At 44.9% G+C, this 19,099-nt stretch overlaps 1 protein-coding gene across 1 annotated transcript; it reads left to right on the forward strand.

The window, feature by feature from the left end:
• Positions 1–3,545: 3,545 nt before the first annotated feature.
• On the forward strand, positions 3,546–16,833 carry RNF4 (ring finger protein 4). Its single transcript, XM_083151509.1, has 8 exons — positions 3,546–3,707; positions 8,338–8,455; positions 8,772–8,851; positions 9,030–9,039; positions 11,583–11,720; positions 13,163–13,175; positions 13,518–13,573; positions 14,486–16,833. Exons 1-8 carry the CDS (start codon positions 3,576–3,578, stop codon positions 14,632–14,634), a joined length of 696 nt encoding a protein of 231 aa, XP_083007635.1. The 5' UTR covers positions 3,546–3,575; the 3' UTR covers positions 14,635–16,833.
• The last annotated feature ends 2,266 nt before the right edge of the window (positions 16,834–19,099 follow it).

Genomic DNA, 19,099 nt, shown 5'->3' on the forward strand with positions numbered 1-19,099 from the left:
CAAATGCTCCACAATAACCTCCACTTAACTCCATTACAACATAGTATATGGATTCTGGGATACGGTCATTTGGTCTGCAGCATGATGGTAGACAGTCATTAAGTCGACAACATTAGGTCGACATGTGAAAATGTCGACATGGGTGTAGGTCGACATAAAAGGTTGTCATGGTTCTAGGTCGACAGGTCATTAGTTCGACAGGTCGTTAGTTCAACAGGACATTAGTTCGACAGTGTCTAGGTCGACAGTCAAAAGGTCGACATGGGGTTTTTCACTGTTCTTTGAGCTGACATGTGCCGACAGGCGGTATTTCATGCCCTACCATCCACTAGTGTGCCGAGCGTAGCGAGGCACCATATCCAACGCATAGCGAGTGCAGCGAGCGATGCAAGGGGATGCGGTGCACTTTAAACTGTGTCCATGTCGACTGTGTTGACATTGAGGTAAAAAAACAGTGAAAAACCCCCATGTCGACCTTTTCACTGTTGACCTAGACATTGTCGAACTTATGACCTTTCGACCTTTTCCCATGTCCACCATCATGCTGTAAACCAAATGATCCCAACCCAATACATCTGCCCCAGAAGGAGAATAGAAACCCTGGCGAGTGCAGCGAGCCACTGAGCCCGGAAGGGGCTTCTCTGCGATCACAAATCAATCAAAATAATAAGATTACATTTCCAGAAGTCATATTACAAATCTACCCTCATTGCCCTGCGGCTTCCTCCAACATTCCAAAAATATATTGGTAGGTTATTTGGCTGCGAACAAAAATTTACCATAGAATGAATGAGATTTTAAGCTCCACTGGGGCCAGGGGCGAATTTAAGGGTCAGGCCGCCCCCCCTCATTTTAACATATCATTATTAAGTTATGTCATAACTTTTGCACTTTCACACGCATATATACAGGGCTGGCAACAGAAATCTTGGGGACCGGTACACTGATATATCTGGGGGCCCAATACCCCGTCCCCTTGTGCAGAATATTTTAGTACACTGTATACTGAATGTTTTTTTGTTACAAAAGAAACAATTCATATTCACTAATACCGGGGGGGGGGGGGGGGGGGGGTTCCAGGAAAGTACCCTTACGGATTTCAGGCGGGTGCCTTTATAAACTATTGCTAGTTACTGCACTGCCACAGCCATGCTTACAGCCCCTCAGCACCTTGGGGCCCGGTGCAGGTGTCCCCTTTGACCCCCCCTGTCGCCTGCCCTGTATATATATATATATATATACATACAGTATGGATGGTGTAATGGTTAGTATTTCTGCCTCACAGCACTGCAGTCATGGGTTCAATAACCAGCATGGCCCTAACTGTGCAGAGTTTGTATATTCTCCCCGTACTTGTGTGGGTCGAATATACCAGGTACTCTGGTTTCCTCCCACAATCCAAAAATATACTGGTAGGTTAATTGGCTCCCAAAAAATTAACCCTAGAATGTCTGTGTGTTTGTACATGTGGTAGGGAATATAGATTGTAAGCTCCACTGAGGCAGGGACTGATGTGAATTTTCAAATATTCTATGTAAAGCGCTGCGGAATCTGTGTGCGCTATATAAGAAACTGCTAATAAATAATAAATAAATATATATGTACATTATTTTATATATCTATATATTTCAGTAATATGATACTTAAGCCCACCTGAATATTTTGTCTGAGCAGTATGTACTGCCCACTATAAGGACCGGGAGGGAGGCCGGGAGGTGGAGCAATAATGGAGCACAAATAGCACACTGCCAGGAACGGGCACGTCGCTAAGCTCAGTGACTGTCCCCGCCCATTGTGAACACAGCAGCCAATAGGCTGTGTGTGTAGAATAGCCAATGGGCTCAAGGCGACAGTGAGCCTGAGCCAGTCAAAGGAGGAGCCTTCCGGAAGAGATGCCGGACCTATGGTGATGTGCATGACAGAGCGAATGGGCAGCAGTGAGAGATGATTGGCATCGCTGCTGACATGAATCACGGTGGTGGCAGCGCTCATCACTCACCGCTGACCGCTCGGCCATACTGCTGCCTGAATAGGTCACTGGTGGTCTCCGCTCCCAGACGGTCAGCCTGCTGTGCCACCCCTAATTGGTGCCGCCCCTAGGCCAGTGCCTCACAGGCCTAGGCACAATGCTAGCCCTGACTGGAGCAGGGACTGATGTGACTGTTCAACTATACTCTGTAGAGATGCGGAATATGTGTGCGCTATATCAGAAACTGTTAATAAATAAATAAAATTCCTAATAACAGCCCTCTTTCATCAATTAAATATCACACTAAGGTACTGCCAATCAACTCTAGCAACAATTCCATTATTTAATGACATAATTATTTCCCTTCTCCAAACACATAAGGCCATGTGGCTGCTGCTGAGGTAACTGCATGCAATGGTGTAAGGCAGGGGTGTCAAACACAAGGCCCGCGGGCCAAATCCGGCCCGCCAGACCTCTTCATGTGGCCCGCGCAGCCGCCGCCAGTCTTCACCTTTTATTCTCAATTTTTTTTTTTAAACAAGAAAGTCGCCTCTTCAGCGCATGCGCGGCAGCCTACAAGCCAGAGAACGTCTGCCCTCTAGCGCAGTGCCGCCGGTCGTCAACCCCTCCTCCGCTCCCACCTGCTGTATAGGAGCCAGAGAGAGGAAAGAGCAGGTCCGTCGTGGTGAATGGTGCTGCTGCTGCTGTGCGCTCCAGGTTACTTACTGCTGAGTGTGCACTGCACAGTGACCGGGAGCACGCTGCACCCCACTCCTGGATAGATAGTGCGAGGAGCGCTACTCACAGGAGGGAGGGGGAAATGCGCCTGTGTGAGAGCGCAGCTGTGTCCTTGGTGGTGGAGCAGCTCAGACTGGAGTGGACGCATCAGAGCGGGTAAGTGTCAAACTCTCTGCCTATGTGTGTGTGTGCGCACTGGCACATTGCAGCCCATCATTAATTGCTGTGTCCCATGATAATAATCAGAACATATGCCCTAAGACTGAGTGCTGCCCCCCTGTGCAGGCAGCGTGTGCCCTAATGCACTGCAGTTCACTGCACTAGCAGGAGGGAAATGCTACTGCTGAGTATACAATAATTGAATGCAGTGACAATAATTTATGATTATAAAGAGTGGACACATACTGTAGTCCTACAAATACAACCGGCCCTTTGAGGGTGACCAAACTGCTGATGCGGGCACCGATGAATTTGAGTTTGACACCCCTGGTAAGGCCTCACTAAGCTAACACACACCGCCCCACCGGCACTTACACAATGATTATGTCAGCTCAGCTGCCTGCTATGCGGCTGCGCCTGCACTTTTATAGGGAGAAGGGCATCACGTGGTGCCCGTGTGCAGCGCATGCGCAGTAAGGCATCCCATAGACTACAACTCCCAGAAGACTTTTCACAGGGCCGGAAAACGTTACAGATTGAAAATGAGACAGTTAGTGAGTAACCGATGTCTCCGGCGCCCAATGGCAAGGAGCGAGGTCGGGGCGGCGCTGTGAGCGGAACAAAGTGCGACCAATGAGCGGGCGCTCTTGAGGTTAAGACCGAAGTGCAGGTATGGGAGTGTGTGGGGTGACGGAGCGCGAGCCTGGGTATGGGGTGTAGGGCGGAGGGCCACCAACCACCCCTGTGTAACCCGCCATTGTGGTGGATAGGTGACAGGGGACCCTATAGGCGCCGCACTATATATGAATTACTGGCTCTTCCGTCCTCCTCGTCCTGTCAGGTGTGTTATCGGCTGCTGTCACTGTTACCCCCATAGTGCCAGTGCCGGGAGCACCCTCACTCTGTGTCCTGCCCACTATAGTCTCCAGCAGCAATGCTCTGTCCATAATACACAGCTGTTACCCCCTGTACAGCCAGTCATATAGTGCACTACACTTCCCAGCATGCACTGCTGTTACCCCCTGTACAGTCCTGTAGTGCACTAAACCACCCAGCATGACCATAATACACTGCTGTTACCCCCTGTACAGTCAGTCATATAGTGCACTGCTGTTACCCCCCTGTACAGGCATAGTGTACTAAACCACCCAGCATGACCATAATACACTGCTTTTACCCCCATGTACAGTCATATAGTGCACTGCACCTCCCAGCATGTCCATAATACACTGCTGCTGTTACCCCCCTGTACAGGCATAGTGTACTAAACCATCCAGCATGACCATAATACACTGCTGCTGTTACCCCCCCCCCCCCCCCATATGTATAGTCCTATAGTGCACTAAACCACCCAGCATGACCATAATACACTGCTTTTACCCCATGTACAGTCATATAGTGCACTGCACTTCCCAGCATGACAATAATACACTGCTATATGCCTATAATGCACTGCAACTACCCCCTGTACAGGCATATACTGTAGTTCACTGCACCTCCCAGCATGTCCATAATACACTGCTGCTGTTACCCCCCCCCCCATGTACAGTCCTATAGTGCACTGCACCTCTCACCATGCCCATAATACACTGCTGTTACCCCCATGTACAGTCATATAGTGCACTGCACCTCTCAGCATGCCCAGAATACACTGCTGTTACACCCATGTACAGTCATATAGTGCACTGCACCTCTCAGCATGCCCAGAATACACTGCTGTTACCCCCATGTACAGTCATATAGTGCACTGCACCTCTCAGCATGCCCATAATACACTGCTGTTACCCCCATGTACAGTCATATAGTGCACTGCACCTCTCAGCATGCCCATAATACACTGCTGTTACCCCCATGTACAGTCAAATAGTGCACTGCACCTCTCAGCATGTCCATAATATACTACTTTAATCCCTGTACAGTCATATAGTGCACTGCACCTCCCAGCATGTCCATAATACACTGCTGTTACCCCCCCTGCACAGGCATATAGTGCACGACACTTCCCAGCATGCCTATAATGCACTGCAACTACCCCCTGTAAAGTCATATAGTGCACTACGTCTCCCAGCATGTCCATGATACATTGCTGTTACCCCCTGAAAAGTCATATAGTGCACTACATTTCCCAGCATGTACATAATACACTGCTCTTACCCGCTGTAAAGGTGAATAGTGCACTACACCTGCCAGCATGCCCATAATATACTACTTTAATCCACTGTACATGCATATAGTGCACTACATCTCGAAGCATGTCCATTATACACTGCTCTTACCCCCTGTGAAGGCGAATAGTACACTATACCTCCAAGCATGTCCATGATGTACTGCTACTGTATACCTCCAAGCATGTCCATGATGCACTGCTTCTGCCCCCTGTACAGGCATATAGTGCACTACACCTCCTAGCATGACTTGACCCCTGCACATGATCATAATGCACATCTAGTACAGCCTATATAGACTTCGGACACTCTGCCCCCAACACCCTAACTCCTAATCATTTTACAATTCTACCATACACCAAATCAACATTGTGCATGTCAACTTTATGAATATATCAACTTGTACTCTGTCAACATGCAGTCTGTTGATAGCTCGTACTGCTCCTGATGAGTGTAAATCGGTAGCTTATTGTATTAAATGGAAACTGCATCAGATTTATTAGGTTAGCTTAAACTAATGTAAAGTAATATTTGTTTAGTTGGTCTATGGAGATATATCCCTGTGTGTGTGACCAAGGATATCTGGTTCCTCCCCTGAGGAAGACCATTAGCCCCTCCCTTTTACCGTGAAGCCACAGGACATTATAGCCTAGGCAGGGCACACAGGGCTTTTTTTCCCATTGTTGGCTCTATCAGATTTGCTGGATGATTCTGCATGTCCCAATGATATTGGTAGCGTGCATGCACAGTACCAGTATTCGCCCAATCTGACAATATCAGGCTGATCATCCGGATAACTGTGTAATATATCCCCAGCATAAGCAGCGAATATAGATGTAGATATTATTCGATGTATACTTGTAAAACCTTATGTGTGAATGTTTACCCACCATAACATATGTATATGACTGACAACAGGCATATTTACAAAATAAAGGTTATGCTCAGGTTTAAGGGTAAATGTTGGATCTGCGTCTAACTTCACTGTGCTCTTGCGATCTCCATTGGAGCAACTGATGGATACACTTTGTTACTTTGTATCTCAGCTGTGTCGGCTGTGTCTCATGGAGACAGTTGGGTCAACAGCCAAAGACTTGATGATCTGTTTATGCTGTACATGCACTTCAGACTTATTCCGATTATTGAGTATTAGGGATGATCTAAAACAGCCAATGTGACCATTGATCTTAGTAAGGAAGGCTTTGGAGATGATGGTCAGTGTGTAGCCCCAGGTACGTAGTGGACGTGAACTAGAAGATATGACTTTGAATATAGTTGCACATTCAGGCAGGTAAGCCAGAGAGATGGGATATGTTGTACACAGGAGGAAGGTTTTAATATTTAAAGGGATTTTTCAAGTCGTGCAAATAAAAATCCTTTTACTAATAATAGTAGCCTACTTTTGGAAGGAGACACAAGGACTGTGCTACTAAATGCATTGCAGACTTCAAAAAACTTTATGATGGGTTTTTGTGCTGTCTTTGTTAGTTATTGGTGTCATTTGTATTGTTTGTCTCTGGAAAACCCATCTTTTTGCTCCCACCTTTTCCCTAATTGACTTAGCCGCTTTTCTTTGGCCATCTCGCGTGTTTCTTGCACCGTACTCAGCTGTTGATGATTACCTGTCAGTAACCATTTCCTGTTTGGTCCTCTCTTTCTAGGTGTGGAAGAGCAAGCTTGTAAGAATCTGGAATTGTAACTGTGGTTTTTGCTAGAACATGGGCAGCACTGCACTTTGAGGCGCTGAAACCTATTATCTCTGCACTCTGGGTGTTTTTTTTTTCCCTTTTTCACTTTTGTGTATCTAGCTTGTTATTGAAGGCCCGTCATGAGCTCTGTAAGTATTATTTCTTGTGTCTGATCACGTGAGAGGATCAGTACTGTACTGGAAATCCATGAAATCTGTTTAGATTAAGTATTCCACTGTTTGTAGGAGGGGCCTGTGTATACTTTCCTGGTAATATATGGGTTCACCCAGTTGAGATAACCCTTTATAAATGTTGTTCAGTGTAATATTGCATCTGTTAACAGAGGACAGTACTGTACCCACCGAGTCACTAATAGGACTGATTCACATAAATTGTAAATCTTGAGTGTTTTATTTTCCTTTCTGGTGTTCTGTAGTATATGTAATTTGATGTGTCTGTGAGGATGGGACGTGTGAATTGGACTTGCACAATTTCTAAATGGCGCATACACACGTTGAGATGTGTGCTGAGCTATCTAGGCTAGGCTATTTCCCTTGAACTTCCCGGTATCTAGATCACCCATACACACATTGGCAGGTATTCAATGCGGTCGGCGAGGGGGTTAAACAGCGAGGATTGCAGAAAACCAGCGATCCTCGCTGTTTAACCCCCTTGCCAGCCGCTCGCCCTATTCAACGTTCTGGGGAAATCCTTGCCACCACAGGACGGCGAGAATTCCCCATAATAATAATTTTGGGTACATTATACGGGCAAAAACAGGAGAAGATGGGTATTAGTGCTGCAATGAAGCCTTCCCTATCACACCGTGTCATGCGGAAATGGAACCATTCCACCATGTCCAAGACTTCTCTCGCGCTACCCCCCTGCACTGGAACAACCTCACGCCACCCATCAGGCTTTCTGATTCCCTTACCTCCTTCAAGCGCTCCCTCAAAACCCACTTTTTTCGAGTAGCCTATCCCTCCCTCCGTTCCTACTTATCCTGTTGTTTTTCGTTCGTCCACCCACCTATTTTTAGTATGTTAACTCTTATGAGCAGGGTCCTCCTGCCTCACGTACTCACCCTACCTCATTACCTCACTTGTGCTCCTGTCCTGTTCTTCCCTTCCTCTATCTTCAGTCTCCTTGACAATTTTGACACCTACTTCTCAACTGATGCTGATTTTATTTCTACCAGCTACACCCCCATTTATACTGTATTTTTCAACACACCCTGTACGTTACCTTGTCTTTTTTTTTTTTTTTTGTTCGCTATGTATGGCGCTGCGGACACTTTGCGGCGCTTATAAATAAACGTACTTCTACTACTACTAAATGTATTATATGTGGATTTTTTTGGTTTTGTGCATAGACTCCGTGTTTCTGAAACTTCTTATAAGTCTAATGTACAGCAGAACCTGCATTCTCTCTCCATATAGTGCACACAAAGAGCATAGAATATGGTCTGGGCTATTTCTTGGCTGGCTCTCTCCCTGGTTGGAATGGCTGTTACTGATGTGTACATGCAGGTTGTGCACATTCATACACTGCTTTGTTTAATTGTATGTGAAGAGTGTCCGGTTTCCTCTCATAATTTTTTTTTTTTTGTCTGGCACAGAGGAAACGTAAGGGACCCGAATCGGGCAAATCAAGAACTTCACAAAAAAGGAAGAGAGGCGCAAATACTGCCAGCACGATGGCGGCCGTGACGGAACCCATAGAACTAGAGGAAAGCGGTGTGTATTCACAGAAAGGGGCCTTTGTGTTTCTGGCTTTGCATGCTGGTTGGAAGACTAATTGTCACCGTGTGTGTGTGTGTGCGTGCGTGGACCTTCTCTGATTGCGCAAATTGGCCCAATTGATCTTTGTCACTTTCTGCTCTTTTTCGTGGTGACACAACTGTCTGCTGGTGTTTATGTATTTTGTTTTCAGCATGTTTTATTAATCTGTTCATGTGGCATTTTCGTCATTACCTATACATTTTAGGTTTGACGTAATAGACAGGTAAATTAATAAATCCTAAATCATGAGGTTGTGTTTGTCTTGGAACAGGAGAAGAAGTAGTTGATCTGACTTGTGAATCCTCTTTTGAACCGGTGGTAGTGGATTTAACGCACAATGATTCTGTGGTTGTAAGTTCCTCTTGTGTTCTGTTTTCTAACAATTGCTAGTAAAAAACAGTCTCTTCTAATCATACCCAATGACGTTGTAAATGTAATGTTTAAAGCAGAGTAGATTATGAATAAATTAATCTCGTAACATATTTTTCTTTTCTTTTTTTCTTTTTCTCACTTTCTGGATATGGAGCAGATTGTCGAAGGTGAGTCCATATATATTTTTTTTTTATTCATCTTTTTAGAATTACTTGATGGTCAGGAATGTTCCAGTTATTAGTGTAAATCAGTGGTTTCTCTGTCCTCAGGGCACCCGGCAGGTGCTCTGTTTATCGCTAAAGGTCCACACACACTGGGTGTTTTTGCCCAATGTGTATGGTGAGAGATGATGGGGAAAACCGCTGGGATGTAAATCGTGTGGTGCAGATACACTGACCGTTTTTCGCCCATTTTTCCAATTTATTTTTATTTTCCCGGGGGTGGACTACTTTTCATAGCAGGACGCTATGGAACCCCGTCCACTCCACGCTCATCTGCTGGGCCAGTGATGATGCAGCGGCGCTCACCGTTCATCGCTGCCCCGTACACACTGGGCAGCTCTTGAGCTGAACGCAGCTCAGATGAGTAAACTGAGCTGCTTCAGCTTAGTCGCACAGTGTGTATGGGCCGTTACTGTCCTGTCATAAAAATGCACAGATGACCTGTGTGGTCGAGAATGAGTGTCTGTGGTCTATGTGATGCTTTCTGTTCAGCGCATGGGTGCGAATTAGCAGGCCGGGCGATTATCGATGGACTGCACATGTGTACAGCCCATAGTACAAATGCGTGAGGCCATCCTGCGATAAAAGCCTGCCACTTTTTAAAAAAAAATCTGTGGCCATTTGCGAGGTGATTGACATGAAGCTGGTGTTTGTGGGTGGTAACCGTCGAGGAAAACGCAGACATGTCCGTGTGTTTGGAGGGTGGGGGTGTGACATCAGCTCCATACACGATCTGCATGATTCTGTAACAGCGTCCAAATAAGTCCTGCTCTAGGAACAGACTGCGCACACTGAGAAAATTGTTTAATGGGGAATCCCCCGATGCAGCTACCTCCCTGGATTTCAATGTGTTGGGATGGCGTATCATCCTGGCGTAGATCTCTGGGCTCTAAAAATTAGCAGGCTGGCTATCAGGTCTGAATCGGGCCTAATGTTCCAAAGATGGGCATGCTTTTTAAAAACCCCTTTTGCTGCAAAGGATTAATAGGACTCAGCAGAAGCACTGCATGGGTCCAGGTCTTTCACTCATATTGCTGCCTGTGCCTGAGAGGGGAATAGGCTTCATGATGACATCATTGCATCAGATGTAAGATGAAGCCATTTAGTCCTGCACCCGCCATGCAAAACACTTCCCAAGTCAGGGAATAGGAGCAAAATAACCAAGTGCTTTATTTTCCCAGTGCTGACAACTACAGGCTCAGGGGAACACTTGTTAGGAACTGTGTAATAAATTTCTTGCACTGCAGAAATAATTCTAAAGCCCAGTGATGGAGTTTTAATGTGTCCTGGCTTTAATAAACTCAAGAGTAGAGTCCCCTCTTTAAAATGAGATGTTCCCCTTAGTGGTTACTGGGCCAGATGTACTAAGCTTGAAAAAGAGGAAAAAAAACCGAGAGTGATAAACCACCAACCAATCGGCTCCTAACTGCCAGCTTACACAATGGGTTTTTTAAAAATGACAGTTAGGAGCTGATTGGCTGGTGGTTTATCACTCTCCATTTTATCAATTTTCAAGCTTAATACTGGCCCACTGTCTGATGAACACAAGACAATGTCAGTTTTGCATTGCAGAAATAGTAATGGATTAAGGAGGGCCCTTCATGGGGCAACACTGCTGAGAGATCTGAGCAATGCAGATCACTCGGCAAACAGCGCTGCACATCGATGTGTCAGCAAAGTGTGCTGAGCGTTCTGTCAGGGCCAGTTTTCTCCGGTGAGAACAATGGCCCTGACCGGCGATTATAGATTTATCCAGCATGCAGGATATTAATCTCCAGGCGATAGCGGGGCCGCACATTGCAATCGTTATGTACACACAGAGCGATGTAGGGTCATTTTCTAAGCCATCTAGTGAGATCACTTACAAAATGCCTGGAAATTTCTGCATGTTTAGGCCCCATAACTGTGCACCATCATTCTGGCACTCTCTCTGACAATCCGCCCAGTCACCAGACAGTATAGTACAGAACGCTTTAGGATATACAGAGATTGTGGGGTTCCGATCCTGGCACGAATCACACATTCTAAGTTTATCTCTTCTGTCCTTGAGTGTTCACATTATTCTAAATGTTTTTTTGGCCTTAAGCAGCGTTAGCAATATGTAAAAAATGAGCATTGTGCTCCTAGAACAAATACTGCAAAGGGTGAAGATTTTGTCATTCTTTTGCATGCTGGGAAAATACAAAGTAATATTTCTATGGCGACATAACCGCTTAGAAATGGCAAAATGGTCTCAGCAGTGGATGGCTGAAAGTGTGCTCTGGCTGTGAGAAGTCTTCCACTGTGATCTTCACTGAGACCTTCCTCGGAAGTCCTTCAGCTCCAGGCATTATATAGAAGAAAATGTATTGTTTCCTTTTTAAATATCCAACAAATCTCTGTGTATGGAGTCCTGTATGTAAGATTTTTCTGTTCTATTACTCATCTGATTGTTAGAAATGTGTGACATAAAATATCACGTCTTGCTGCGTGGCACTGTTGTATTTCAGAACACCAGAGTCGGAGTGAGAACGCTTCCCGGTCGGCCGCGCCGGCTGCTAGTTGTATATTAAGCAGTGACGATGAGGATTTGAAAGATGCAGAAACGCTAGTGTTCGGCGGAAGATCCAGGGAAGCCCCATCTACAGGCTCGCGGTTTGTATTTTTTTTATTTGTATGATGCCGGTTCCGACTGCACTTTAGCCCAGCGTTGGATAATATTTTGTCCTTAAGCCAATGGGGGCCACAGACAAACAAGGATATTAAACAGGGCATTGCCTTATACTAGAACGCCCATTATCTGCCTTAAATTGTGTCCATCCCGCTGTGTCTATAATGGGTGCTTGCTGAAAGGTTGTGCTGCAGCCATTTTCCTGGAGATCTGCAGTAGACTCTAGAACGGTCACAGCTGTATGACAACTGAGGAGTGGGCAACTACGTAGAATGCCCACAGCTCCCTCCTCCCCATGTCTGATTTCTGACTGCCGGTGGTCCGACAGAGGGGATCCCGACTCACAGGGGCTATTCTCCATTGTGGGGGTCCACGACCCTATAGAGGGAGAAGATAACCTGTGGCGAGCTAAGAATCCGCCTGTTTATGGAAACCACCACATAGCAGTGGATATCTTTAACATTCTGTCACCATTGTGCAATCTGCTGGTGAACTTAACGGACAGCTCATGGGAACGGTAACTGCTTCTCCGCGAACATTAATAATAATCTCTGCACTATTCTTTACCATTTGTGTTCTCTACGTTTGAGCCATGTTAAATGCCAAAGGAAAACTGTATAAAGGCAGCTGATGGAGGTTAAAGTCTCTGGGGTATAAGACTCCTGACACCTCACTGACAATTATGCTGACTTCCTGATCACTCATTCCAATTGTAATGTAATATGTACTGATTATAGCTGTTATTTCTTACAGGGACAGCATACAATCCGCTCTACCTAATTAGTGACTCCGCTCCTGGTAACGAGCGCCTTCAGCTTGCCTATTCTGTGTATATGGCAGGTGGGCACTACCTTCCCTATTGCCCCCATAATGACAGCTGCAACCAAATGAGCATCCATATTTGAAAGCAGGGTGTCAACACGTGACCTAATAGTAGCTATTACCCCACACTATGGTAATTGTACATTTCCCACGTATCAAACTGGAGATTCCCCTCTTTTAAAATTTAGTGACCCCTTAGTTGGAATTGTTGTGGTCGCAACAAAAAAAAACCGCACAGCGCTAGAGAAAAATGTGTTCCGTAGATGGGATGGCACATAAGGGCGCAATGTCCCATACTGTCATGGGACCAATAGTAGTAGTTTATTGTAAGGGTGTACTAAGACAATGACTGAAGCAGTACCTAAAAACTAATTTGTAACAGATGGGGAGAATCTAAAGCCCAGTCCCCCCCCCAAAAAAAAAAAAAAATAAGCATGGTACACACTGAGATGATATATCCGCCCAATATGTAGTTTCCGACCAAATTGGCACGACCGATTGGGCATATTGCTGAGTGTGTATGCCAGATACGCGGGTGCTGGTGGTCTGCATGGCCAACTGGGCCATATCTCATGTGACCTGGTGGATGCTAATGAGATCATTCTGATGTGTACCCAAGATCCGATATGTCAGCCCATCGGGCTCGCATATCAGCTTGTTTAATGTGGTAGGTTGACTTGGATTTAAAATGTTATGCCTTGTTGGCCTCTGGTATTGTCTTTTTGTGTGACTTGTTTTAGCTTATTCTTAAAATACCCAAGCAACTGCATGAATATCTGAACGCCACGGTTTTAGTAATGTCCATTGGTTTATATAATAACACATGCAAAAGGCAAAAGCACAGATCATTGAAATGTTTTTTTTTTTTTTTTTTTTTTGTGTGAAATGGTTTATTACTTTGTAGCTTGTGCTGTTTGTGTTGATCTTTTTATCTTCTGTCTCTCACACACAGATCATCTGCTGGGAATGTTCGTTGTCCAATTTGTTTAGATGGCTACTCAGAGGTGAGTGACAACCGTGTGTACAAGATTGCAAGCTTCACAAGTACACAATTGTTTATAACAACCAAAAAGTTTAAGCAAATGTATTTATTTTCTTTAGACGGGGGGATTTTATTTTTCAAAAATGGTAGCAAACGTGTGGTAAAAAGACCATAAACATAGAAGTATTTGTTGTAAAATAATACTTTTTATATCCATTTCTTTAGAGTTAAGCCCAAATGGTTTTTTTTTCTGGAACGCCATAATGAATAATGTTATATTTTTGTTGATGGGTAGTATCTACATCTGATTTGTTTTCCCTGCTTGGAGTAGTTTGAGGGCCCTAGGTTTCTCATTCAGGGGCAGATTTATTTAACCTGGTGAAGTGATAACGCCGCAGCAACCAATCAGCTCTTAACGGTCAAATTATAGGCTGGGTTTGAGAAATGACAGTTAGGAGCTGATCGGCTGCTGCGTTATCACCTTCCACCTTCTTTCTTCTTAAGGTGTAATACATCTACCCCTCTGTCTGTATGAGGCATGGGGGTAAATCTGTTTTAGCCTGCGACTTTAATGCATCTGGGAGTTCCTGAATAATCAGGTCCTCACTGCAGAGCTAAAGTCAGCTGGTAAACTGTAAATCATTGTCATCCCATTAGACTAGGCATGTCCCAAACTGTGGCTCTCCAGTTGTTGTGAAACTACACATCCCATCATGCCTTGCTATAGTTTTAGCATTCGCTAATAGCAAAACTGTGGCAAGGCATGATGGGACTTGTAGTTTCACAACAGCTGGAGGGCCATAGTTTGGTCATGCCTGCATTAGACTGACACCGCTCTGATCTAACTATACTTGCAGCTGTCAGCCCCCTATGTGTCATTGGCGGTGGTTTTACATTCACGCTCCATGCGTAACTATGGCTTGTTGTATTTCTTTTAGATCACACAAATGGACGTCTTATTGTTTCTACCAAATGCGGCCATATTTTCTGCAGCCAGTGCATACGTGACGCCCTTAAGAACGCTACCTCATGTCCAACATGTAGGAAGAAACTGACCCACAAACAGTATCACCCCATCTACATATGATCCGCACAGGAAGGTGCGCCTACAAATGCAATACCCCCATGCCAACGTTCACACGAAACGTCAAACTCGCCACGTTCAGAGATAAATGTATTAAAGCTGGTGAGGAAATGACCGAACGCTTGGAAGTTGTGGGACAAATTAATTTACCGTTGCGATTTCTCGCCCATTCGTTCTGCTTGGACGCCAGTGAATCAAATTGGACGTTGTACAAAGATGAATTCTGTAGGGCTTTTTTTTTTGACCAGAGGAATTTACAATTCTGTCTCATTTATATAAAGGGCACTTATACTCTTTTAGCTTCCGTGAATTGTTGGATTTCAGGACCGATGTCTTTACTGCATTCTCCTTCTCCATGGCTGCCGAGGTCCTCAGGAGATTCCTTGCAGATCATATAACACCTTGTCTGCCCTGGATGCAGGTGTTTGCAGTGACATCACCATAATTGCCAGGTTCTTGCTGTCACAGCTAATGTACTTCCTTGAAGTATAATTTGATTCACAGAGAACCTGCCCAACCTTACTTTTTTTTTTTTTTTTTGCTTGATTCTCCCCGGATTGCATTGGAGTGTGTCGACTTAAAATAATAATTGACGTGAAAGCTCTATATTGAATTTCTTTTATGATACTTTGTTAAATACTATAATTATTAAATGTCTGTCTGACTTGTTAATGACCATCCTAATGTGTGTTCAAACAGTTGACAAAAAAAAAAAAATGGAATTTGTGGAATAAGGTGTGTTTAAAGGAAATCTACATTTATAACCTAGTTTCCATAAGATTTGTATATTCTTTATGTTGCTTTGTCAAACCAATACGGCTCTGTCCGTTTCTGTTAGTATGCAGGGTTGATAGGTAGACAGTTAATAGGTCGACACAAGCAAAGATGAACATGGGGGGGGGGGGATTTGTTGGTATATTTTCTTAGGATGAGTGGGTCTTTTCGTACTTTACCATCACCATAGACTTGTGTGCGGAACTCAGCAGTAAGCAAAGCGAGGCACCTTGCCTGATGCTTGTGAGCTATGCAGGGGTATGCGGTACACCAGGGGTGGCCAAACCAGTCCTCAAGATCTACCAACAGTCCATGTTTTCCAGACCACCTAGCTTGTGCACTGGTGTATTCATTACGGTCATATTGTCAAACATTCATTCCTATTGGACACAGTCTACATATCCACAGGTGGCCTGGAAAACATGGACTGTTGGTAGATCTCGGACTGGTTTGGCCATCCACGCGGTACACTTAGGGGGGGGGGTATTCAATCTTCGGGTCACGGCAGACGAGCTTGCTCGCCCGCCGTGACCCAGTCCCGTTCTCGGTCAGCTCGACCGAGAACATGCAGGCGGGATTCAATGTCCCGCCTGCAGCGGGACGAGAAGGGGGCGTGGCCGCGAGTTGGGGCCGGGAAGTGACGAGATGCAGCCGGCAGCTCGTCACTTCCCGGCTGTTCTCGGCAGAACGAGCCCGACAGCTAGAGATGTCGGGCTCGTTCTGCCAGGAAACCTTGTTCAATGCTGTCGGGGAAGACAGCATTGAATAGGGCCCGTCGAGCATCTCCCCCACGGGAGATGCTCGACGGCGATTGAATATCCCCCTAATTTTGGATCCACGTGATGAAATCTACAAATTGACACACACAATAAAAGCATGAAAATCTTTTGCCTATTTTGTACGGACTGTCTACATTTAGACCGTAACTATTTCTCTTACACAAATAGAATGCATTCTAAAATGCCTAATTTGTCAACGTTCACCCATGGTCTACATCAGGGATGGGGAACCTTTGGACCTCCAGCTGTTGCTGAACTACACATCCCAGCATGCACTGCTACAGTTTTGCTATTTGGCCATGCTAAAACTTTAGCAAAGCATTCTGGGATGTGTAGTTCTTCAACAACAGCTGGAGGGCTGAAGTTACCCATCCCTGGTCTACATGCAGAGGATGCGCCCATTTAAAAAAAAAAAAAAAAAAAAGTTTTTCAGTTTTACCGTTTAATAGACTTCCTGTTACAAAACTATTATCCCCTTATCCATTGATCTTTGTTTTTGGCTGTTTGTGTTCGCTGTTCTACTTTTCTAAAATATCTCTGTAATTCCTGCTGGACAATGTACACATCCTGGAGTTGCTCAGCCGCAATGTTTTGTTTGACACAAAAAAACAAAAAACATTTATTAAAGGAATATTTCTTTTCTTTGTAATGTATTTGAAAATGGTGAATTATTTAAACCTTGCATATATTCTTAAGTCATTGGAGGAATATATAAAAGTTTTTTGCAGACAGAAACTGAACAGAAATCTTTTTTTTTTTTTTTTTTGAGGCAATAGCAACAAAAATGTGGACAACATAATTATGTTAGCGTAATGAAACATGAACATTACTAGCAACCCGCCAATGCTTCGCACAGGTATATTGTTATTTAGGATGAGGCATAGAAATTTAAACAAAGACTGTGTGTTTGCAGGGTTGTGTACCATTGTGACTGTGTTGTTCTTGATCCCCCGGCAGTCAGGTCAGCGTTGCTGTGTGGGTTCCATGTTCTTTTCACATCTCTCCAGTCTCCCAAAGTCCCCTGCAGTGCTTTGACCTTCTGTTGGCTTACCGGACCTCTACACCGCTCAGAAGTTTTGGCCATTGTCCTGAAGCGAGTGGTGGGCTCCCTGGTCAGTTTGTTTCCTGTTGGGTGGCTGCTTCACCCAGGTTGTCTGTGTTTGAGAGTAAGGTGTTTGGCAATATCCCCTGCAGCGCTATAACCCTCCTCCCATGGTGCGAACATGTGTGAGATGGGAAGGGGCACTCCAGGCTGGTACCCTGCCCGGGTCAGAGGGCATGTGTAGTCTCCATTCCTGTAGAGCGGTGTATGGGTGCGTGCACTCTCCTTCCTATCAGGCCCGACTGGGAATGCCTACAGGTGCCTACAGGCATTCCCAGTGTTTGTAGGGGAAGGAGTGCAGGTAGTCTGGAACCTGCATTATGTGGCAGGGTATGAGAACGGCGCAAGGATGGTGTCTAATAAAGCAGGTTACAGGGCTGGCATTTGCCACTGTTTGTATGGGGTGGAGGTAAGTTAGGGCAGAACCTGTATTATGAGGCAGTGTATGCCAACACCACGGGGACAGCATATAGTAAAGCAGGTTTCAGGGCTTCTGCAGGAATAACCATGCCATGAGTAAGGTGTAATTTATATAGTGTGCTGGGCATTTGAACCTGTAGTGCCGTGTTGTTCTATGCTTGTTCTGTGGTCACAGAGCAGCCTTTATGTCAATATTACATGAAAAAACCCTTCTGGAGAAAGTGCTGTACATCTACTGAAAAGGTTTGAGAGATTTACTCCTTTTAAACAGTCAAGTGTGGCTTGCTTTATACTATGTAGGGATGATACGAGCCCATGCAATCAAAGGTCGGGACGTTACATGGGAAGGTCCTGTGAGCAATTGGTTTACATTGCCTAAACCTGGGGTAGCCAACCCTAGTCCTCGAGAGCTACCAACAGTGCATGTTTTGCAGGTCTCCTCACAGAATCACAAGTGAGCTAATTAGCTCCATCTGTGGATCTTTTAAAATGTGTCAGTGATTAATGAGCGCAGCTGTGCAGCAGCTAGGTTGTCTGGAAAATGTGAACTGTTGGTAGCTCTCGAGGGCTAGGGTTGGCTACCACTGGCCTAAACTGATCATATGTTTACACTACCTTCAACTATTGCAGCACGAGGCACAGGGACACTGACATACAGTATGGAAGCGAATAGCTGACCTGAACTTCCGGTGAGCTGCTGCAACTATAACAAATGACCTAAGGTATGAGGATATGTTTTGCTTTATTTGCTGTTCTCAGTTAAAATGCATCATGTGGTCTGATATTAAATGGAAAACTCTGGCTTATCCAGGTTTGTGCTGCTTTGTATAATCAAAACTGAGTTATGAGTTACAAAGAGCCAATTACACCTAGAGAAGGTGAAGATATACTGTTCGAAGACAAGGTCATGAAAGACTTGATCTCAAAAGAATGTTCCAACTTGCAAAAAGGCAAGGAAAGTCGTCCAGAATTGACTGTATGTGTGTTAAGGATGAGCTCTTTTTAAACTGGTGTACCTTGCCTAGGGTTGGTGAGGAAGTTGCATCACGCACCATGATACCCCTAGAAGATGGAGCCTCATTTAAGGACCCTATGTTTAGGAGAATGGAGGGGTCCTTTTAGAAAATTAGATTTTTTCTCAGCCGTGTCTTTGAAAGCTGGTCAGTCAGCTGTGCAGTCAGACTCCACACTGCCGCTGGAGAAGAAGTTGCGGGAAAATGTCCACTGTGCAATTTTTTTAAGAGGTCTGTGCATGCGTTCTAGGCACTTTAGTGTCTCCATTGCATCGGTAGCTAGAGCATATGGGGAACAGATCTGCACAGTGACATTGATGACAGAAACTCTAAGCAATATTTGTTAACAAAAAAGGTTATTCAAAAAGCCGTAGAATTTA

The sequence above is a fragment of the Crinia signifera genome, chromosome 1 (genome assembly GCF_055691185.1).
Source record: "Crinia signifera chromosome 1, ASM5569118v1, whole genome shotgun sequence".
Taxonomy (NCBI): domain Eukaryota; kingdom Metazoa; phylum Chordata; class Amphibia; order Anura; family Myobatrachidae; genus Crinia; species Crinia signifera.